The following is a 25,511-nucleotide window of genomic DNA, read 5'->3' as shown; positions in this document are numbered from 1 at the left end:
AAAAACCCGCAGAAAAAGGATTTGAAGATAAGAAATCATTTTACGAGCATCGGTAATTCTACGGATTGAAATAAAAATGCTTAATTATGCGTAAATAAACCTTTTAGTACCTGATTTTTTGAGGTAAATAAAAAAACACTACCATTTCAAATGTACTCTTTTAAAAGCGGCACATGATGGATTTTATGCACACACACACACACTAAATGGAACATAAAACGAAGCATAACGGACTTCAGTTTGTTTGCTGAACATCAAATTATATCCGGAAACTAATTTTAATGTAGGAACAAGCACAAAAGAAATCGTTTTCTTTTTAAAGCAACAGTGAAATTCTATTTTCATGCATCGAAGCAATCAGGTCTGGTTGAAGACCGGTTCGAAGCTGCCGCTTATAAAGTAGCTAACTGAAATTGTGTTTCATATTTTTATTTATGAGGCGGTTTTTGTGTCGTTTGCAACACCGATAAAACATTCTTTGGTCATAATAATATTGCCTCTTAAAAAAAAAGTATTATTTAAAATGAAAAGATAATTTGAACGTGATATTTATTCGTGATAAAAAAAAATATGTGCGCGCGGTTGCGTCAAAATTCAATTGGTCCGTTTTAGCTTAAGCACCATATTGATCAAAAGTCGTCCAAAGTTTATTGCGTTCATACACGTGATCAAATCGAAATCTCATCGCGTGCATTAGCTTTTCTATGGAGCACCTAAAGTTCATTCTAAATACATTAATTTACAGATTGTGCACACATAAATTATTAATCATTCACATTAAATAATCAACAGCATTTATAAATACGTGCTTAAATACTTATTCACGCGCTACTTCAGCGCAGACATTTTGCAAGCTGTAGTGAAGCTGTCTTTCGAATTTATTGCCTTTTCAAGCTTTTTTCTCTCACCATAATTTCACTCTTTTCTCTCGTTCATTCATTTGCTGCCCTGGATATTCGTTTGTTTTCGGAATGAAAATCAAAAGGCAGGACATATAACCAGTAACACACCGTATTCTGTTTTGCGCTTCACTTCTGCAAACCATTTGAGTACATTTACATATTGTAGCCGTTGAAAAACTAAATTTGTTTGAATTAAAATTTAAAATGTACACAAAAAGCTAGTATCATGTGTTGTTTACACGTATTTGTATGCGTTGTGTGTACGTGGCACTATCAAATTATTATGGTGAAGAAACACGCGACCTCCGAAGAATAAGAGGCGAGAGCGAGAGAGAGAGAGAGAAAAATGGAAAAAAATACACTATAAGTAAATAAAATAAACGAAACTCAAAACAAATAAAGTAGAGCGCGAAAAACGTGTTAAAAACAAAGGAAAAGCGAACGTGACAAAGCTTGAAAGCAAATGAGCATGAAAACACATGGTGAAAAGTGCGCCCAGCACCATTCACAATAGAGCGTAACAAAACAGAACGAACAACATAAAATGGAAGAGGGAGAGAGAGAGAAACAAACCATGACGCCTCTATAGAGCTATTCAAGTGGTACTAACGTACAAATGACGAGTTTTCTGTCGTTCAATTCGTTTGAGTTTTTTTCGGTAAAACGACACCAATAAGGCATTATTAAAACGCAAATTATAAAAATAGAATTGTTTTCGAATGTAAAACAATGATGAAGTAAATGCAGATAATAAACACGAAAAGTATTTCTCTAGCGGTTATGAATACTATTTCAAATCAAAAAAATAAAAAATGAACATCTAATCCTCAAATTAATGTTGCGTTTTTCTTCTTCTTCATTCTCGCAACTGCCGCAGTGTTGTATGAGAGCCTGTCATGTTAAATGGGTATTCATTAAGTGTGTGTATTTTCATTTAAATTCTAACTCGATGACCGGCGTGTTGTGCACTTAGCGCATATTTAAAATACGATACAAAAGTATTAACAAGTGGAAATTGCATCTTTCCATTGTTGAACGAACTGAATTTACGAAATTAGACATTTATTAAGAACGACAATTTTTCGCGTTCTTTTTTTTTCGTGGCGGTTACGTGGCGGGAGCTGCTTTGTTAGAATGTGAACGAAACAGCCTGTTTCAAACAGGGACCAACCCAAAATGACATCAGATGAGATCACAATTCTTTTTCGGACGGTCGAAATGGCCCGGAAAAAAGTATCTTTTATTTTAATTTAGTCTCAGAATTTTTGACCATTTGGTGTTCATATATGCACGCACATTCCATTCATAGCGTGACAACGAAAAATACTTGAACAATGTCAGTTATTTTTTTTTCGGTATTGCGGTTGATTCATTCATTCATTTACGTGCATGAGTGTGATGTATTGAAGGAAAGGATTTTCAGGAATGTTCACAGTTTCGCCCAAAGTACACATAAAGAATCTATACGTATATGCGTCATTCGTTCCATTAATCGAAAGAATTGCATGCAGCAAAAACATTTTCGTTGAGTAAACGATGGGAAATCAAAAGTTTTTTGTTGTTGCTATTTTCAATATGAAAGTCTCGAGTGTTTGTTTGACCGGCCGGTCGTCTACAAATTCATAATATATGTGTCATTAATTTATATCGCAAAATCATGAAATACGGTATGTGTAAGCGATAATTGAAGCCATGAAAGGGAGAAATAAAAAAAAGTAAACATTTATGCTTGTGAAAACGCCAAGGAAGTAATAATGTTGTTGTAGACACGGCATTTTTCTTTAAAAACAAAAATAAAAATTCGCATAAAAAGTTACCCCATTTCGGCTCGATCGAGTGATTTGCGAATGGAAAGTCAATTGGGACCATGCACCTATGGTACAAAGATGATAACCTTAATTGGTACAAAGACTCTTTGAATGACCTTATATTTATTTTTAAGCAATTTCATTATCGTTCAATCAAAACCACATCAAATCGGTTTGAATTCATTTTTTTTCTCGTTGGTTTGTTTTTTCGCTCTTCATTCTGATTTGGTTGAATATTTCACCTTTTTTTTTTGTTAGTGTTCGTGTTTGCGCGATTAAACCACAAAGAGCAATGTTACAATTTTCGATTGACCCTTTTTGACGTGAATTATTGCCAATCGAGTTTGAGAAGCACGTATTCATACGCAAAAATCTCCATATGATTATATATGCATGTAGAGTGTAGACCAATGCCACCCCTTCAATATAATGATATTAAAATGCAAAATTAAAATCCATGTGACCTACGCATTCAACCAGCACTAATCCGAATCAACTTATGAATACTTTAAACTCGCCTAACCGTTTATGGCTTGTATTATGCATCCAGTGTATTAATAAAATGGCGAAAGGAATGTTATATCGGTGGAAGAGTGAGAAAGATGAAAAAATAGAGAGTGAAAGAAGATAGCGCTAAAGGTAGATTTACTGTACATTACATTAAGGGGTCATTTGGAAGCAACAGTCGTTGTGGTCAATCAGTTGGGCTAGAGCTTCATAAAATATTCATAGAATTTCAGTTAACGCATCGGGGTTTAATATTAGAACATGGCATCATACAACACACTATGCAGGCATTTATTCATTTAAAATAAACAGGCTCGAGCACACGCATACAACATTGCTCTCACCCAGATCAGACTGGCATCCGTCTGAAAGTGAAAAATCAAATATGAACCGAACCAGAGAGGTATACAGAAAAATCAACGGAGAGTGAGAGAAAAAAAAATGCCCGTAAAGACACAACACCATGCATATCGAAATGCAGGGAGAAAAAAACGCGACGAACGTGATAGGATTAAGGTATTTGTGGGTCAGAGATTTATCTATGCCTCCCTGTTGTATGTGCATAAAGAGTCGATTCACGCGCGAAAATCGTATACGTGTGTTTGTGTGTACATATCGTGCGAAAAAGGAAATCATAAACCATATGGAGCATTCGCACATCTATTCTGTCCATCGTAGATGGGATATGGGACGGTGCGATTCAAAAACTTAACCCCATAAATGTGCGGCAGCACATGTGTACACCAACACACATATTCATATTAAATGAGTTTTATGAATAAAATCCGAGTAAACAGTTTAATAATCCACTTTAAAGCAGATCCACTAACACGTAGATTTTCGACACGAATAGTGTCCAGTCACATATTCAATGCACATACCTATAATGTGTGTGTGTGTGTGTGCATACATGTTGGCATCGCATTACGGTACATCATCGAGAAAAAGCTTCCACTGAGTTTTTAATAGGAACGAGCACGAGATGGGCCCATCGAAATTGCAAACGAACTTAATGTGATGGGGTTGCTACTGGCGATGCGACGCAGGTAAAAACTATATCGACAATTATGATGTTGGATATATGCATTTTGCCATTGGTATAATATTCAATGACAATCAAGATACTTTCAGCCACTTATTAGCACTGCTTTTATCATTTTGTGTTTTTGTGGCTTTTATTTAATGCGGCTCGAAATGAAATTTACGACGATTGACGATTATATATTTTTTATTCATTCGATTTTGATTCAAATGTTATGCGATGTTCAGAATAAATAGGCCAAGAAATTGATGAAAGTTCATTCAACATGTGGATTTTTTTGGTTTGCACTTTTATGATTATTGATTTGACGATTGTATGTATTTTGAATTTGTTTTTTTGTCGTGTTGCTGATGATGAGCGGTAAACCGCTCGAAATGTATACAAAAGATTGTCATTAAATAAGTCTATTTTGCTATCTCAATATAATGGTGTTTTTATTTCATTTGATTTGAATTGATTGGAGATAGCAGTTTCATTTCATTTAATTTTTAATTGTGGATTAATTGTTGTTGGTTGTTACGAAAATAATACTTGCTCAAATTAAGACAAGTTTCCTGAAATTGACTATAAATTTACAATTGGATTAGTTTCTGTAATCAATTTAATGTATCCATGTCAATTTATCTTATTTTCCATTGCAAAAATACATACAAATGAATGAGCTAAAATAAAAACCCGACCTTGAATCTATAAAAATGGAACACAACCTTTTTTATAATCACATTAAAAAAAAAAATGCCGTGTTCCACATTTTTCGATTTTTATTTCAAGTCGTTTTTTTTATTCTAACCCAATCAAATCCACAAACAGAAAGTTTTATTATTGCTGTACTGAGTGAAAGAAATGTATATGTCTATAGGATGTGACATTCACAAAATGTCAATTGATCATTTACTTCTGGCACGTAACCATCTAAAATCAGTGTATATTTCTGTTTCAAGTGAAATTTCAACGAATAATTTTGCACTCAAGTACTCGGTGGGAGAGTACGAATATAAGTACGATGCGATACAGTTGTCAATGTCAGAAGTTATATTTGCTATTATCTAAGCTAAGTATGTCGTCGTTAAATGCGTTAGATGAATAGATTAAATTTTTGGTTCAGAAATCGAAAACTTTTGGAATTGAAGTGGTTTTGCATTAGATGTATCGCTCAAATGATTTACGATTATTATAAGTTACAAAGCAAATAGCATTTAGCAATGATGATATGGATCACAAGCAAACATGCCACCATCACATTTTCAATTGCCATTGCATTTCACTCATTAACGAGAGAGATATTATTGTAGATTGTGAAGTGGATATATATATATATGTGTGTATTTTAATGTATTAGACACAGAGAGTGAAGAGCTAATACCACAAACGCTTCACTATATGCATATCACATCGTTTATATGCATTTTAGCAAAACTAATAATTTAATAATATTATTTAATTAAGATAATCATCGCATTTTATCCGAAATGAAATTCATAATTAATTTATTATGAGATGATCCGTGGTTTAGTGGGAAAACATTTTAGCGACATCATGTATTTAATGTATAATGTGTGTGATGTGTGCCGATTGGGTGTGCGTGTGTCTAGATGTGCGCACATGATGTATATGGCATGAGCGGCTTCTAACCGCTCCAAAACGACGGAAAAAGCATTAGTAAAATAAAATCAAAGAAGATAGATATGCGAATTATGGTTCAAGACAAAATCCACGTATCCATCCGGATGCATTTGAGTAATTTTGATTTTCGCCCCCGGAATCTACCGATGAATCGAAAATTACGGTGCGTATATTGCAAATTAAAATGAATGAAAATTCTCTATATATTATTTTTAATTGAGACTTAAGCTCTCATCTCTCATCACACGCACACACACGCACTACTGCATTATTAATACACTGAAAAGTGATACCCCAAAAATTGCAGCATGTGTTGGTTATGTCAATGTTTGATAGATTTCATTAAGATGCCGCTATAAGCATATGTATCTATCGATAAAACTAAATTATCCGATGTGTGTATTTTACATAGTCGACAAGTTTTTCATCATCGGCATCGCATCATATTTCGCTTTTGCTTTCACCCTATTCAGATGCATTAAGTGTCAAATTTTCCATTTCTAACGCACTTGAGATAACAGCTTGAATTATTAAAATTACCAAATTACCAACATTAAAGCTTTAAACTATACATATCCGGAAGTGTAAGTGCACTCCGACTTTAAAACTATTTGAATAAGTGCTGGTGTTTACCTCTCTACTTGAATATCTTTTTAAACAAAATTATTGTCGTTGGGTCACGACTGAGACGATAAAAAGGCACCATGGCATAGAGAGTGAATACACAATTCCATGTGATTCTCTATGCAGCTCCGTATGAGCGTGCCGAAAAACTTGAAACAACTTTTCCAAAAGATCAACCATTCCAATTATAAGGCAAACAGATTAGAATTAGAAAATGGTGACATTTAAATAGCCGATTTATTCATCGTCTTTTCTTCTATCTCTGTGTGTCAGTTTTTTTAAGATTGAGGCAAAGTATTTCAATGCAAACATATCAGTTATTGACATTGACCAAAAAGGAATATAAAATCCTCTGGATTTAGATTGTGGACCTATTGTGTGTATAAATGCTATAATGATCCTTTATTTACAATTTTTATCGCACACATTTTACCCAAGAATGCATAAATTTATGTACCAAAATGGCCACCACTTTTCAATATTATAATATCTAATCTTTCTTCTTGGTAACAAGGTACACACATACATACATCACACTCTCTGTGAATGGTACATTCCATAGAATATATGATAAAATCATATGCTCTCAATCAAATCCGCTTCGGCTCAACATAATATACATATGGACATAAGATAGAGAATGTATTTAAATGTATCGAGCCAAATACCTTTGGTAAACAGAGTTGTAAGTCAGGAGCTGTTTTTATCATTCGTCGACCATTACAGTTCGATTTAAATCGTTGATATTTTCAATGTGATAGTTATATAAGTACAAAAAAAACATCTTTGGAAGTTTCCACTGTGACGCAATACTGTAAACATGTTTTGATATACATTTTACTGTGATGCATTCGTACATACACAAAATATTGGTTCGCCTCTCTGCGTATCTAGTGTGGGAAACCTTACTGATCAATTAGGGTCACCCCACCCAAAAGTCAGCGATTTCGATTTTCATTTCTTTGGCGTATATATGTTGGAATTGCGTCACTTGGGGGTCTGGCGTCCCCCATGGTATTGTCTTGTTAAAAAGTCCGGGGCTGCAACTGTTCTTTTTAAACATTGTTCGTCGTAGTTTTTTCCTATGTTTCTTTTTATCCAATCGAATATTTATGCATGTGAAGATAGCGTGTACCACAACTAAATTTATTTCGCTTTAAAATGATTCGCTCTTCGGAATCAGTCCAATTGAACAGAATTGAACTCAATCGAATAAGTTGGAAATTGTAGCACTTTTGTTAAGCTTAAAATTTACTTTCGACTATATCGGCATCTGGATTATTCGGGGCAAATGTATATGTGCCGCAAACTGTAAGCGTGCGTAAATTAAGTGCCCAAGAACATGACTCATTCGACAACGAATGAAAAAGATACAAGCATCGTTTTATTTCGTTGCTCCTTTAATTATTATTATCATAAACCAATACACACACAAATCTTGTTTCGAGCTGTATGAGAAATCGATTGAACGTAACAAACTTTGCAATAACCATATAGAATCGACTTAATACCATCCAACCTACCAATTGTACGAATAGTTTGCACACCGTTCTTAGACGATGCACGAAGAAGTACAACGTATTCGGTTGGCGTTCGAATGTTTCAAAAATAAATTCACGCCAAAGAATCAACTTTCGATATGAGACTGTGTACATCGTCTAAATTCGAATCGAAGTCGGTTCGATGTATCAAACAAAGATTAAGAACGATTTATTATGTATGATTAAGTGTAAACTTTTCGACTTCGGATTATTAATCGTATTTCTCTCTTTATAACTCTCTTGTCTATGTATTCATATATACGTATCTAGCTAACGAATTTCAAGATTCGAAGAAAAAGAAACGAACTTAATCGTATCGAACATTGACCATTTAATACAAATAATAATTTAATGAAATATATTTGAACAATCAAGGATTTTATATGTATGAATATTCAATAATAATATTCGAAAAATGAATTAAATCCTAAAAGAAAAATTCAATCGTTGATGATTGTTTGCAAAAGTCGACAAATTCAAAATGACGACGCAGATTCTTTTAAAACTGTGTGAGCAAAAAAGCCACGCATTTAAACTAATGATTGAAAAGTTTTGTTGGCCCTTTTACCCCCGGAATGTCTTTTGTTACTACATTAAATCCAGTTTGTTTTGGAGGGTCATTAACAAAACTTGCTACGGATTGTTTAAAAGAGTTCAATTTCAAAAACACATAAAACGCTGCGGAAATGTTTTAATTTGAAATAATTCGACAATTAATCTCTTGCCTTTTATGGGCAGCTTAAATTCATGTAAAGAAAAACCCACACGAAAATGTGGAGAAGAAAAAAAAAACTTTTGAGTTATAAAAGATGACATTATAAAGAGATGGTTTAGATATTGCATTCGCCCTTTGTTAATCGTCAACAATGACCGAATCCAAACAAAGTCCAAGGACAAAGAAGGTCAACGCTAAATTCCACTGTCATTTTGTACAATTCCCATTTCGAATTTTCATGATGCCAACTAAGTTCTATGTTGATGAATCACTTCTCTTGTTTTTGTCACTTTCACTCACTCGATCTTTTTCTCGAGTTTTTTTTTCGGCTCTCCAAAAACAGCAATTAAAATTAATTTTCTCATAACCATTGAATATTACACATTTTGTTCGCATTTTTATTGGCTTTATAAAATAGATATTCAATTTATTTATTCATAAAAAAAGTGCCATCCGATTTATTCAAGCTAAAAATTAAACGATAGATGATTTATACAAAAAAAAAATGTAACAATGAATAGAATTACTTCTATTAATGGCCACATTTTCCTTTGATTATGTTATTATGTGTGACGCCAAACATCTCAGTTCCATTGTTTCACTAGTGAAGTTAAAAAAAAAGAGTAATACTACCAAATGAAAAACTATTTGAATAGAAGGATTGCTCGCAACACATTTGATTTGATATTTTTGTCATCAAGTGAAAATATACTAGGCATATCTAAAAACACAACGAAGGATTTTGGGTGAAAAAAACGGAGATATTTGAAATGACTTTTCATATTCCCGATTGTTAAGGCATTAGTCATTCTTTAAAATAAATGGCAGCAGTAGCGGCGACGACAGCACAAGTGAAAGAAGAAATGCGAAAAATAACGATAATCTTTTGTGAAATGACCCAAAGCTATGGAAAGCTCATTCGCGTATGCGGCATTTATGTGTGGGATTGACTAAACAATGGACAGTGCTTGTAGTACGCGAGATTGGGGAAAACAGAGAAATGCAATAAAAAGAATATGTGTGTGTGCGTTTTTTTTGTTCTTCTTCAAAGAAAACACACAGCGTCCAAAATGAAAGCGCACGCGGAACAATAAACTAACGTTATACTGAAATAACGTGAAAATAAAATTTTAAAAATGTGTATTATTACATAATGGCAAAATGAAAATGGTGATTCAACATTGTCGCTTTGACTTGACATGCGATTTTTTTTTCAAGTTTCTTTGCTGAGTACCATTTCATCTCTGGTGCTAACATACACACACATACATAAACAAACAAACACTCTCGTGTCGTAGACATCGCTCGTCATAATCTCCCTTTTCTCTCGCTCTCTCGACTTTTCTTATGCTCGGCTTTTGTGTGAAAAACACAAAGCAATAACATGGGCAAGGGTATATGTATGGTTCACTTCATATAAATTTCAAGTCATGAAACGAAAAATACAATATTTAAGCGCCGCATAATAACGCAACGCATCGACAAAAACAAACAAACCAAAAAATAAAAGAAAGAAAAAATATTATGCTTTCTTCGGAAAATTAAATAGCCTGCGGCGTTTTTCTATTCACAAGCTCGCTGATTCCGTAAAATAATCTATTACAGTTGTTTAATTTAAAATAAGCGAAAAAGAAACAAGAGAGGAACAACAACTATATGGACTGAGGCAGAAGTGACTCGGCTCCATGGTACAAGCGCAACATTTTTTTTTCTCTCGTCATTTTTCAGCTTTTATTACCGTTGTAACGTAACAACACTTTATCATGATAATTACCGTGGCCATACAATTAAGCATTTCGCTGTGCATGTGTTGACGATTAATGGATTTTAGATCTCATAGCAGTGGCCAGAAAATTGAAAATACGCATGAAAAAAATACATGTCGATCGATATACAGTATACACCAGCCAGTGGTGTACAGTGTAATACAATTTTGTCCTTTCCAAATGAGATGCTAAGAAATGCAGATCTATTTCCTTTTTGAAGTCTTGCCCGCGATTGTAATAAAAATTGATAAGCTCGAGCGTGATGGCCATTTATCCATCAGAACAGGGAAAATGGTCCTTTAACTGTGAATGCATCAATTGTGCGATAAAAGAAAATTTAACTTGTTGGCTGATTGTTGTCTTTATTTCTATTTTTGTTTAATAAAAATGCTTGAAACAAAGCGAACTCGATGTAATGATATTCAACGAAATGAAAACCAACAACAACAAAACAGCATCTTCAAAGCAATTTAGATTCGAATATAGAACGGTCACTTAAAGTGTGTAGTAACAGAAGTGAAGAAAAAAATATCCATTAAATTTGCATGTTTTTCTCTCGGAAGTAAATGGGGCGCATTCGAAACAGTAGTTGAAAAAGCTAACTCACGTAACAATACATATATGTATGAAGTAAGTTAATTAGATCTAATGAAGACGTCTATATTGCAATTGGTTGAATATTTGCCGCTTTGTTTCAATGCAATTTACTGACCAAAAATCAAAAGATTCGCAGCCTACATCAAGAGCATTTTGTGTAAGTGTTTGCTTCGCAAATGGTGGTCATTATCGAAGTCAACAATTTCTCATTAAGAGACTTTTGTCAGAAAGCGAGAAGAAAACACTTTTCCCGAACATTGAAACAAAGCCTCTGCAGTCCGCATCCAATAATGGTATCTTGACATACAATGATTTTTGGATAGGATAGATTCGTAACGTGCGCACGATGCCGCATGATGCATATATATATGCTATAGCAATACGGAATAACGAATGTATGTATCGTGCGGCTACGTAAGCACGCTTGGATCCGGATCTTGCGTAGATCTTACGAATCTATCCTATCCAAAAATCATTGTATGTATCTTGGTAAACTTTGAAAATTTCATTTAGTTAACTTTTTGGCTTCACTTTCTCTACGCAAGCTCCGGCACACAATTTTTTTTGTTTAAATCTCTCTAAAGCCATTGAGCACATTTTGAAATGCACAAACTTTGTGTCTCCTTTTTTCTTTGGAAAATCGGCTGCAATGGCGAACGCATCAAATTTACGAAGTGGCCACACGATAATATTGAGTTGAATGATAATGGCAGCGTTAGCGTTAATCACTTATGGCTTTCGTCTTCTTTCTTACATTTAATGATGTAATTATATAAAATCAACACTTTTTGGCAACAAACACAACTTCATATTTCAATTGATTGAAACAATTTATTAAATGAAGCAGCTTCTCTCTCGCTCTCTCACTGCCTGCGTCGCTCTCATTCTTGCCTCTTGTCGATTTTCCTAATTGTCATTTTCGATCTAATTATTTTGTACTTAATTTAATTATACACGCACGCAATGTGTATTCAAAATTACCATCAGTAAATTGCGAGAATCGTTTGCTATCCACATAAACATACACACACATACATGCAAACCGAAGGAGCGAAACGTAAAAGCTCATCATCAATTAGCCTGCTTCGACCATAATGAACGTGTTCAATTTGTTTCAATCCACGTTTTTTTTTTTGCTTCTTCTTTTTGTTTTTCTGCTCATTTTCTGGGGAATTGTTCATTGCCTTTTTTCCCTGTTCTCTTTTTTTTTCTCCATTGACGTCGTTAATTTGTATTAAGCGAAAAATCAGCAGTGGCTTCATCGGTGATATACATTTTGAAATCCACTTTTGATTAGAAAGCGATAGAGCATTAAACTGTGACAGATGTCTGCTATTGCCAGCACTGATGCTTCATCGAATTGCATGCTTATATATTTTACAGCAATGATTTGAAAAACAAACAAAAAGAAAGACGAAACTGAAGATTATTATCGTCAAACACTCAATCGATTTGTGTTCATGTGAACACACAGAACAAGAAAAAAAAATGAGCTGTGTTCAAAATCGTAAGAAATGAAGAACAGAGTAGGGCGAAGCAAAGAAAAAAATATCCATCCAATTAATATATAAAGCAAATCCACATTGCCGCCGCCAACAGCACCAGCAACAACGAAAAAATGACAGTGACAGTTAGAGTGCGAATATTTTATTGATAAATTCACATACACATACACGTTCGCTAAATGACATACGAACATTGGAAGAAAAAGAAGAGAGAAGAAGCCTCAAATTGCGAAAACAATTTTCCAAAATGTGTCCTCACAAGCATTTGACAGAAGCGATTCAAACCACCACACACATACACACACGTACAGTTTGAGCGACGCTGATGGGCCCAATCGACTGACGTTGTTATTAAATGTGCGAAACTTTTTAAGGCCTCTTTTTAATGATGACAACAAACCATTTTTTTTCTTCTTTCTTTCTCGATATATAGACTTCACATTGAATGTGCGTTAGAGCAAAAAAAAAGAAACGAAAACTTTTTTTATTATATTCTATCTGTGTGCGAGTACGTTTCGAAACTTTGCTTTTGTGGCAACGTCGACGACAACAATGATGATGATGATGATGATGAAAAACTCATCTCAATTACTCATAAACATTGTTTATTACAAAATACTTTACTAGCAACCATACATACGCATATTGGTAATTTTCAATGCCGCACATGTGAATTAAACGCTAGGCATTTCAACGTGGTTCCGCCTTATTGCGAAACGCATTCACATACACGCACTTTTACGCATACAAGCAACGAAACTGCGAAATGAAATGAACAAACATTCTTTTTATTGGCATATCATCTTGGCTTGCTTGGTTACTGTTATGGCTGCAGTTTCTTATCGGTACACCTCGAATTATGTTAAGAATGGCATTCAGTGTTCCACTTTTCATTATTCTATATATATTTTTTTATTCTTCGCAGATAGAAGAGTGTGTGTGCATGTATATGTAATATGTAATTTTCAAGTCATAACTTATAGCTCATAACTTATAACCTTAAGTGGCTGTACGGATGTTATAAATGCACAAATACATTTCCACAAATTCACACTGTCGTGTGTACAAAGGAATGCGAGCGCTCCGAAGATCGGACTCCAACATATTTTGACTTAGTTGAAATGGGTGATTGAGTGCGTTAAATGTACAGAACATTGCATCATGTGTAATATCTCTTCATCACTACTGAAACTTTAATACCATAGACATCACTTCTTTTTTGATCTGTTTTTGCTTCGCGCTCTTTTATTCAACTTCTTCTTTTGATGCGATTTCCATTATATCTGATTCAAAAATGTTTTTCATTTTTATATTCTAACTTTCATGCACAATGTGCGAGCTACATGTCACTTTAACATTGTAAAGCTTTCACATCTTTTCGGAGTTCGTTTTTCACTTTCTGGCAACGACATTGTACAAGAAACCAACGAAACTACCTTCCTTTATCGGCGAGTTTGATTTTTGTCAGTCGCTTTTTTTTTCTCTCTCGCCTGATGTTGTTGCTTTTTGCAATTTTTTTTTTCTTTCGGTGGCCTCAGCCATCGCACACTCTTTGCTCATTTTCTTTGGAAGATATACAGTGATGCTAAAAAGTGAAGGGAAAAAATAACACTAAATAAGCCAATAGCTCACGTATGAAGTGAACGGTATGAGTTGTTAAATATATTTACTTTCAGCTCACATATGCGTGACAGAGCGTTTAATATTAATACGAAACATATACAAAAAAAAAGAAGTGAGATTGGTTCAGCAAGTGGCGGAAGAATCTCGGGAAGATAGACGAGAGAGAGAGAGAGAGAAAAACGGAGTGCAAATATACATATTTTTATGTTGCGAAATAAAAGAATGATGCTTAAGATGCTCTATGCGCGGCAAAGAGGAGAATATCAACACAGGAATGCTGCGAAAACTAATAATAGCTTTTTATATGACGATGTTAAAAGAAAAATTATCTCATTAAAAATGTTTTCCCAATCCACACCGAATGTTACGCTATTTTGTTTGCGATCACATTTTTGCAATCAAGATATGTCTGTGCTGATTCGGTGATTTTTATTCGTTTATTTCGTTGGCCCCGTTTCTCCTTTATTTGCACGTATGTATTTGTCAATTTGTTTGCTATCTCCTTTGATGCTTGCAGAGGCGAACATTATTCGTCGTACATTTTGCGTTTTTAGTTTCGACACAAAATCATGTGTGTTTGTATAAACAGGCCGTTTTATGCTTATCCAAATTGTTCATCAACATATGCCAACATGAACATGAGGCATCACGGACAGAAGAAACATTCCTTTGGATTCGTTTCCATTTATTATATCGTACTGAATATTTTATTTTTGAATCAAAGTTAGCTTCAATCTTACAACCACTGTGTGTGTGCAAGTATTGATGTGTTTGGCTCGAGTCAGATCGTGATGGTGGTGTTTAGCTTCTGATGTATTCGCACGGCATCGAAAGTGTCAGAATTGAGGCCTTCCAGTGTTCGACTTGGACTGGACTCGAAATGCAGAAAAATCACTCTAAAGCGAATCTCCGGCAAGATCGTCGATTTAAGTCCATTTAGAACACGGATTATTCATTCAGTCTAGCATCTGCTGCGAAGAAATCATCTCTCTTTCCCTCTCTCTCTGAGACTTGGCATTTTCATTCATTTTCTACATACTTTTGAACTCGAACAACACTTGAATTGGTTGCTGCGTTTCGTTTCTTGTTTAATTTAACCATTTTCTCACTTTGGTTCTGTCGTCTAAAGGCGTGCGATAGCACGATTTTTCACTTTAGCATCAAGTACACTCGCAAGCAGCACGACGATGACGATGATGGCGATGATTTTGTGTACTTTGTTTTGTTCGTATCACGGTGACAGCAATGGCATCAAGCGACAGTGAAACGATTGCGATAAAATATTTGACATTTGCGCCGACATATGATGTACAAGATTAGGTATTTTACGATATCCTGCTGTGACGCCGTGATATAGTATACACACATATAATGTTGTTTTTTTAAGGGTTTTGTCATGTGCTTGCTCCAAATGCATGTGTACCGTGTATACAATGTATGCGCCGTGAGCAGACGGTATGAATAAAAATGGTGCTGGCTGATGTGCCAATGTGATTATAGACATGTTATTAGATTAGAATATGAAATTTTTCCAATTAACTTTGAAATGAACATACATAGAAAGATAAAAAAAAAGTCAGCAATAACCACATACACGGCAAGCGAACGAGAGAAAGATTGTCACTCGCAAAAAAATAAAATAATATAAAACGAGCACACGCGCAAAATTACAGAAAACTTGTTTTGATATGCATTGCGGAGGAATATGTGAGTTTGAGAGCCGGCATCATTTCATGCTGTCATACCATGTAAATTGAGGGCCATGTATATCCGCCAAATTGTCTCTATTCATAGTTTTTCATCTGTATGATTTTTGGTCAAATATTTTCCCTTCCTATTTCACAATATATATTACCGGAACAGGCGACAATTTCACCGCGACTTTTTTTCGTACGTTAATATTTGTTCGTTTTTCTTTTGTTTGTCCAATTTGTTTGAACGAAATACGAAATGAATTTAGATTCAAATTAAATCAAATGAAGTTGCACAATTTAAACCAAACACAATTATATTTTGACTAACAGGAAATATTCCCTCGGTTAAAACTTTTTTTTTCTCCTATTTACTGCAAACAAATTAGATTTTTTGTTGTTGTTATCGTTTTTGGTCGTTGAAAGCAACAAGGATTCTTATGTGAAAAATTAAAATTGGTTTACTTGTTTACTTTATAAAGGCTAGAAAAAAAAAACAAACAAAGTCTTTCATTGACTATAACTTTCTGTTTAATAAGTTGCGAATAATAGCTTGGGTCTAACAAATAATCGCCACTCGATAGCTCTCTCTCTCTCTCGCTCTCTTTTCTCTCACATACATGTAAACCGACAAAACTTTCCTAAGAGCTGTTAATTATCAAGCTCTGCACTAGCACGTCCGGTGCTTTTTCTGTGTGAACTTTTTTCCGTTTACCATATTCTTTAGCTACAATTTCAACGAAGAAACAAAAAAAAGCGCTCCAAAGTTTTTCTCTTACATAATTTTTCATTAAAACCACATGCCCAGATTAATATTTAATGCAGAAAATTCTGTTTGAATTAAGGAAAAAGTCGCCGTATTGCAGTGTTTTTCAGTAATAGTGACTAGTGTTACACGAATACGAGAAAAAGGAAGAGCTAGAGTGAGACAGAGACTGAGAAAAAAGTGAAAGAAAACTTGATTTTTTGAATATCTACTTACTAACTCACGGGCACAATTTTCAGATGCAACGCGTCGTTTCGTTTTCATTTCGTTTGTTACATTTGTGCAATGCAAAAGTTTTACAGAAGAAAGTGTAAAATCCGGCCATTTAAATCACTTACTTGTGCAATTGTGTTCATAAATTTAATCAAATTTGACTTATTCGACTGCAAGTTAATGAATACAAATGGGAAACTTTCATTTTGTATTTTATTCGCGCATTGAAAATTAGTACCAACCACCAATGGTTGCACCATTTGAGCTCATCCGAGAGATAAAACAAATGGAATGTGAATAGGCACTGATTCAATTGGCAATCACACACACACACACATCTTTCTTTCACTTGATAGCATTTTTCATCATCATCTCATTCCCATCGGATCGATTATTTTGTGATTTAAAATCGAGAAATCTATTAAGGTTTTTTTTTCTCCGTTGCAAATTGGCGGTGCCAATTTGGGCCGTTCAACCAAACCATTTGTGAAAAGAAAATGATTTCCCACGTAGAGAAAACAATCGCTTGTGCGCGCCCCTACAAACACACAGTCGATCATATCAAATTCACCTGAACCGAACTAATTCAAAAAGAAAAGAGACCATCTGAATCATAAATGTAAAACAAGGAACATTGGCTCAAATGATGAAAGAAAGCAGAAAACAAAGAATGGAAGAAGTGGTAGTGAAGCGGAAGTGAAGAGAAGCGAAAAGAGAGCGACAGAGAGCAAAGAAAAAAGAGGGAAGAATAAAAGATTGAAGAAATGCAAAATAATAACCAAGAATTTATAAAAGATAAAGTATTAAATTCAAAATTGAGCTGAAGGAAAACGTTTGTACGTGAAAAGCTTTTCAATGTAAAATACGAATAATAGTAGCTCGATTGTGCACAGAACAAGAGAACGAACCAAATAACCGTTGTATCTATGTCGAGAGTTCTTCTATTTGTTCATTCATTCATTCGTCGGTTGCTTCGGTTTGGTTCATTTTCTTCTTATTCGTTCTTTTCTCTCTTATTTTTTTTATCGTTTCTTTGACGCGCATTCTTCCCGGTTGCAAATCGTACATGTGTGAGTGCGTTCATAAACGATGAAAACTCTTTAGCGAAATCGCTATACATTTGAAATATAATCAGAATGTTGAGCATTGCTATAAAAGAAAGAAAATGAAAAAAAGCGAACTCAAATAGTGATATTATCGTGCAGAGAATTACGAGCGTTGCACAGGAGAGAGAAAAAAACACACCCGAATGCCAGAACATAGACAATGTTAGAAAATATCTCTATTTTCAAAGTCTCAAATATTGGAAACGTCCTTAAAATTCCGCCTGATTTCAGACACGATGTCGAAAGTGTATATGCACAATCTAAACGCTCAATCGCTTCTATTTCTTTTTTACACTCTCACTGTATGTCTTTTTGTTCTCAGGCACACGATATTCAATATCTTGTTACAAAAGCACAAATCCAATTTTTATGATGTATTAATGTATAATTTGGCTGTAGGAATAGATATTAAATATTCCTTTGTGTCATGGCTACATTATCATCAAACATACTAACACACATGCCAAAAAAAAATTTTGAAGAAAGAGATCGGAAAGTCTGAATGGGATAGAATGTGTAAAACGAAACTTACACATAGAAAAAAAAAAGAGAAAGAGAGTGAGTCAAACGAATCCAGATGCTTATGGTTCATTCACTCATACACGTTTGCCTAAAGTGGCAAAGATTGCTCGCAATAGATTACAATATCAAGTCATGAGCGTGCCATTAGTGAATGAAACGAAAAATCCATATTGCCTACTACTCTATCGTTGCAAACATGCTAAATACAATGAATTCATCTCACTTTCAAACGTTTCCATAAAATGAGTACCATTTTTCTAGTATGGCATTCATTTTTTTTATTCATCTATTCTTCCAGCTTTGTAATAATGCTGTCATTTCTCTTGTTATCAATGAAAATAAAAGTTTCTCTTATTACATATGCTCTTCTGTGTGCGGGTGTGACTCATTGTTTGTGTGTGTGTGTACATCACCCGTTTATTCCCCGTTCCATTCACCAAAAGTGACAAAACTTCTAAATTGGTTCATTTGAATCGCTTGTTGCTAATCTGATTTCTAATCACTGTGTCGTTAGACACAATGCTAAGTGAATAAAAATCAGATACCCTCGCTTCAATGTGATATAGACTTGTGTACGATTTTTTGGCTGGATTGAAAATGGACATATTGGTAATTGAGTGCGAAAATGCATACGACAATGAAGACAATATGAAAAGTGACATAAAATGCCTTATATCGAGAGAGTATATAATGTGAACCATGGGAAATGACACTAATGAACCAGACACACAAACTCCCTCTTTCCCTTTCGCTCTCTCTTTCCTTCCCATGCTCACTTTCGGATCGTCTTAATTTTGCGTTATTTCAATGTAAATTGGCATTGACGCATTGTTGCGAAAACACTCATCTCGCAAGATAAGATCAGTTGAACGAAGTTCGAAACCGAAGCCAAAACGTAATTTATATATGGCAATGAGGCAGTGTTTCTTTCTCACACTCACTTTTGCTGTTGTTCGACCAATTTCTCTCCGCCTCAATCCAAATTGATCGTAGCAATTTCACTGTCACATCAACAAGGAAGACGATAAAAACCTACGGTCGACACAATTCAAGGCACCGGAATTGAGTAAACAACGGAAACCAATTCGCATAAACACGTGATATTTTGTTATTCATTCCATTTGACGCGAAACTGTCTGCTGTCTACGAATCTCTTTACGTTTGGACATTTACATCTTCTGTTTCCCTTTCACTTCCTTTTGCCATCGTTTGACTGTTCATTTGCTTGCGCCAACGCACACACCAAACTCAATTCGGACGACACTAGGACACAAATCTAGTGTAATGACTCTCTCGTCTATTTTTTTTTCTTGTTCGCAGGCGTTGCAAAGAATATTCATGCATTAATACGAAATGAAAGATATGAAAATGGCAAAAGGAGGAACATACAGGAACAGTCTACAACGGAAGAAACATCTCTGCGATTAAAATAAATTTTCAGGTCTGGAAAAATTTAAAATGCAAATTGTGTCTCTTTGCTGACATGCAGACTACAACACACACACATAACGACGGATATTTTATGGGAGAAATTGTTCGTATTTGTGTATGGTCGTGGGTTATACACAGCAGACAGTTTGTGTAGTCTGTTACTGCTGTTCTTGTGTGAATCATTGCTTGAATATTCTCAGTTTGAGTCATACAGAGAGAAGGAAAGTGCGACAATGCGAATCTTTGTACGCGATTTAATGCGATAAATCGAAATATATGTAGATGTAAGGACACACACACACACACAAACGCTTTTCTATTCTCAGTGCTTTCGAGATGTTATTGCTCAATTGCTCAATCCAGTTATTCTACAATGCGATTAAAGATTTTCTATCGTTGGCTATATTCAATTTTCAATGTCGGTATGTTGTGGATATGTGTTGTTTTATAAGACGTAATGCATGTGTGTATGTGTGTATGCTTCTATGAATTTTGTGTATAAATAAATAATCATGGTTGTTATTATTCTGTTCGTTTTGTTTCATCTTCGTTGTTGATTTTTTTTATTGTTGTTGTAAATACGATATTCTTTCTCTTTTTATCTTATTTTACAATCTAGATCCACCTGAAATAACGGTCGAAACTCCAGTCGTATTCTCCGGCGAAGATCAGGAAGCTTTGCTAGTTTGCATCGTGCATGGAGAAGCACAACCAGATGTAAGTATACACATGAATGTCACATTTTATGTTATAGTTTGCAATTTGCATGGCATACAACAACTCAGCAGTATTGAAAGAGATTCAGACTCGATTTTATGTCTGCATATGAACATCCAACATGTTTTTCTCATCCTTTTCGCAACCATTTGGGTGGCCCATTTGGTGTGTCGTTTTTACCATCATCGCACAAGGGCGGAGAGAAGAAGAAGTTGGCAATCACTTACAGAAAACTAAATGCATAAGCAAAATTTCAAGTCCAAGAATGTTAAATTTACAATCAGAAATATGGCATGGCGTATATGTATGATGTGGGTACACACACAGACCTTCGCCGTTCGGCAAACACAGCATACACACACAAAAAAGCGAACTATAGTCAACAGACAGAAAATGATTAGAGAGTGAAAATGACAAGGGGACAACAAAATCCCGAATCATTTATGTAACGATGAATTATTTTGATGCAATTCCAAATATCACACCACATTAGAACGCCGGCTGTCGGTTATGTTCATATAGTGAATCTTTCTATTCACCCACAACATTTTCCGATTCAAATGTCGACATTTTGTGTATGTGCAAATCAATTCATAAACGCTCTTCAAATCTAATGCAGACAGTCTTTTGTTCGCGCCCACAAAAGTAAGGTCAATTCAAAACATAATGAAATATGAAGCCATGGAACGATTATTCGATACCGAAAAGATACCGTGTTCATGCAAATGATGTCACATATGATGATCAATTTTTGATTTTGAAAATGACATTTTTTGATGCGCAAATATAAATCGTATTTGAATGGTTCTTGTGATGAGAGCGGCAATATGAACAATTTGGATATGATTCAAATTCAATTGATGCTCAATTATCACTAGTTGAAAAAGAACACATTTAAATCCAAATTTCACTGTGAATGAACACTAATCACATTCCAAATGGCTCATATGAGTAGTATTAAAATTTAGATACATATTTACTTGATATGTGATTCATTCAAATCAGTTCTCTGCATTTACGTAATATTTTAAGGCGATTACAGCTAATTGATAGATTATTGAAATTGAAACAAAATCATTTTGATGCACATACATTTAGTGCTTTATGCTACAAGCAAATTTTGATATCGGATTTTGGTCTTCTTTGGCATTTTTTATCCACGAAATTGGAAATTTTTGTAGATTTTCACATCGAAAATTTGAGCTTTTGATGCGAAAATCCACAAAATTCCACAGAAAGGACCAAAATCCCGACAAGCCTATTTTGATAAGCGCTTATGGGTTTTTAGAGTAATAATATTCTTAGTTATTAACACACCGATTCATTCTAAACATTCGTTCAAACTTTCCACATGTGCATAGATATTAAACTAGGTGGAGAATATCTCTTTGTTGTTAATACATGATCATCTGCTGTGCTTTATCACTGGAAACTAAATCATTTCTTCAAATAATTGACCGTTTCAAACAAAGTAACGAACGAATTCTACTTTTTTGTATGAATACATCAATTTTGTGTCTCACATTTGTGTATCGATTTTCTTTTTATGGACAGCAAATGAGCATATGTGTATGCTGCATAACATGTGCTATAAAAAATGCACTTCTTTTATCAAGACATTGTAGCAGATTTTGTTACAAAATGCCTAAGTTTCCAATGAAAATAGAGACATTTTTGGGGTTTCAGCAAGTGTTTAAAATAGATTTGAAATAACAGAGAGACAGAATATCGAAGTGACAATAAACCAAAATTGATGGAATAGAACGACAAGTGTGAGAGCATTTGAAAATTATTCTTTCCACTTTTGTATGCAAAACATCACAAACCAATTTATGGTATGACTCAAGCACATATAAAATAGCAAACTTTTGGACATTCTGTGTTTAATTCATTTGATTATATTTCATTCATGTAAAGACATGAACGCAAATTGTGTCTTCACTGCAATTTGAAATCTTTTAAAGTGAAACATATCACAAACAGGACAAACATGCACAACTAACTTTGCTAAATTGTAACGTATTAAAAAAAAACATTTCAACTTATTTTTGCAAAGCGGATGCCAAAGCTTTTTGAAATTGCATGCAACGAAGTGCAATCGCACTTTGAACACTGCAGTTGTGCTGCTCTCTGACATTTATAAGTTCAACCCTACGTAAAGACATTGCTTTCCTCTTCTTCTTCATTTGCAAGAAGCATGTGCGTTATAGCAGCTTAACTTTGAGATACCAGGTGGCAGCACATCTGCGTGTTCGAAACCCAATACATTACTTTAAATGGAGTGCGAGCAGAGCGTGGCATGCAAATAGATTTCTGACGTAAACCGTTCGTTAGCGGCTAACGAATGTAATTTCCATGTTCTTGTAATATGAATAATAATAAGTAGAAGTGAAAATTGTCGAGTTATGAATAAATCAAGAAAATTAAAAATATGAAGAGACCGAATGAGAGAGAAATAAGACGACACCGACAGAGTTTAATGAGTTTTAAGCCATAATGACCGCATAATATCCCCTCTCTGTGTGTCTTACATGCCAACGTTCATGATACATTAGCACTGTGCAAAAGTATATTTATAAATAAGCTTTCGGTCCAGTATTTGTCGGTGATCCGGTTGACCAAATTGATTGTTTGTAGCACTAAATTAGCCCAATTTTTCAAATACCATTTGGTTTTATTGAGTTTAGAGCATGAAGAGTGAAAAAGAGAAGTGATGCTAAACATTGTATACGCCGTACAATTTAATGAGAATATAAAATAGGTCAGGATTGGAGTTGAGGTAAACATTGCCTTTAAAGTGTTTAGAAAATTTTCAAAATTGTCATGTTGATAAGATAATTCCAAGCATTGATGTTATAAACTCAACCATAATATGACTTCATCACGGTAGAAACAATGGACTACTTGTGTTTCAAACGAATAAATAATAAGGTAGGAGAGAAGCAACAGCAAAAGACAAGAAGAGAATGATAGTGAAAAAGAGAGAATATCCACTTTAAATAACGACCAAAAAGAACTGAGATGTACATGTTATTGGTGCCTTAACAATTCAAATAAAACTGTGAGCGATCTCGAATAAAAACCGTATTATTAGAAGGAGCAAAAAAAGGAGCAGAGAAAAATCGAGAAAAAGACCGTTGAGATACAGAGAAAATGAATATATAATCTCGTTTATTTTATGTGTGAATCGAAGAGATTCTCTTTTTTTTGTGTGTGTCTTTGTTTCGAACATACATTTAATGTGCTACATCGTATGTTTGGGTAGATTCGGTCAAACTTTGAACATTGTATCGAAACAGGATTTCATTGTATCGCAATATGCATGCATCCGATTTGGACATAGAGCAAGGGACACACCAACGAGAAAGATAGAAAGAGACACAGATGAACAGAAAATACACCAACACATGGAATAGATCGTCAAGATGGACTCGGTTGGCTACAACAGTTTTGTTCAAACATTTATTATATTTGACCTTTCGACCTACAACTAAATCCAATTGGGAATATTCAGAGCGATGCAAACGCTTGTCACTCTCACAGTGGAATGGCATGAAATATACTGCACAATGCAATGGCACACACAACACAGCACGTAATCGAGTAAAAAAGCGAGTGAGAGAGAGAGAGGGAGAAGGGACACACATATCCATCGAATTGGTTTCTTGCATAAAATACACAATTGCAATTGAAGCACTTGAAAAACGAACGAGCCAGCAGAAGAAGAAAAATCTAGAAATTGAGACAGAGAAAAAATGATGCGATTACTCTATCCAAACGAATGAACTGACTAACCATAAATCCATTTCGTTGCAAATATTTACGAAGCACACAGATACCCATCTAAGTATCATTAGGGGCTTGAAACTTAACCCCCATTGCTCCGGTCCGAATTGATCGATCGAACTGTATTAACACAAAATTGAATTATATTTTTATTTGTGTGTGTGTGTATTAAAATGCCAACACACAACTGATCGTTGCACCACACACTACGTAAACGCATTGGATTTGCGTTTTTACCCTGTTTTTTTTTCTACATTGGTTTGATTTTATATCCATCGAGTTGATATTGATGCATTTCCTGGTCAATTTTATATACTGATGATAAAATCAATCGATTTTGCTGCTGGCTCAAATAACACAATTTGTTCATGTTATGAAATCGCATCAAAAATGTTTATTTTACGTTTTGTTCTGTTGCTTTAAACATGTTCATCGAAGATCTTAGTTTTCCATATCTTAAGCGATGCTATTACAATTTCGGTTCATCTGGCTTAAAGCCAGATTTCCATTTTGAAATATTCGCTGCAATTGGACGATTCAAATGAGTATACTGTGTCGGTGGTCAGTGATGCAGAAGTTGATTTTTGCACTACACACACCCATAGACCTGGGCACAGCAAAATTTCATTTCAGGTTTTTTTCATCCGAAAAATCTGTATATTGTACTGGTGTGCAGCCATCGATTTGTACACATACACCTTTCCATCGTTATATTACACCTTCTGTGCTCTGAGATTCTGGCGGGAATTGTTGTGACATGAAAAATACAACAAAAAAACACATTTTCACCGATGCAAGTCTAGTCGCTCCATTTTTTTGGTGTTTAAATTAAAGAATTTCTCTGAATGTGTGTCTACACAAAATGCCATTTGAAATGGAATCAATGTTTCTCTTTTTTTTGTTTCATTTAATTGACAGATTGCTTTGGAACGAAAAACCTCAATCAAAAGCCAATGGACAAATTCATTTATCATGCACATATTCAACATTTCTTTTATTCATATGAGACAGAAAATAGCCTAGTTG

The 25,511-nt window shown here is 34.6% G+C and overlaps 1 protein-coding gene across 2 annotated transcripts in view; it reads left to right on the top strand.

Annotated features, from left to right (window-relative positions):
* Positions 1-25,511, top strand: part of LOC116346806 (limbic system-associated membrane protein) — a 323,959-nt gene that overhangs the window by 268,293 nt on the left and 30,155 nt on the right. For both annotated transcript variants that reach the window (XM_031777028.1, XM_031777027.1), the window contains exon 9: positions 20,602-20,699. In XM_031777028.1, coding sequence (XP_031632888.1) covers positions 20,602-20,699 — 98 coding nt within the window. The remainder of the gene's footprint in view (positions 1-20,601; positions 20,700-25,511) is intronic.

Source organism: Contarinia nasturtii, unplaced genomic scaffold (genome assembly GCF_009176525.2).
Source record: "Contarinia nasturtii isolate CC-2019 unplaced genomic scaffold, AAFC_CNas_1.1 Cnas_scaffold_1699, whole genome shotgun sequence".
NCBI classification, from domain to species: Eukaryota; Metazoa; Arthropoda; class Insecta; order Diptera; family Cecidomyiidae; genus Contarinia; species Contarinia nasturtii.
Note: the sequence above shows the minus strand (reverse complement) of the source record. Positions and strands in the feature narration are given on the sequence as shown.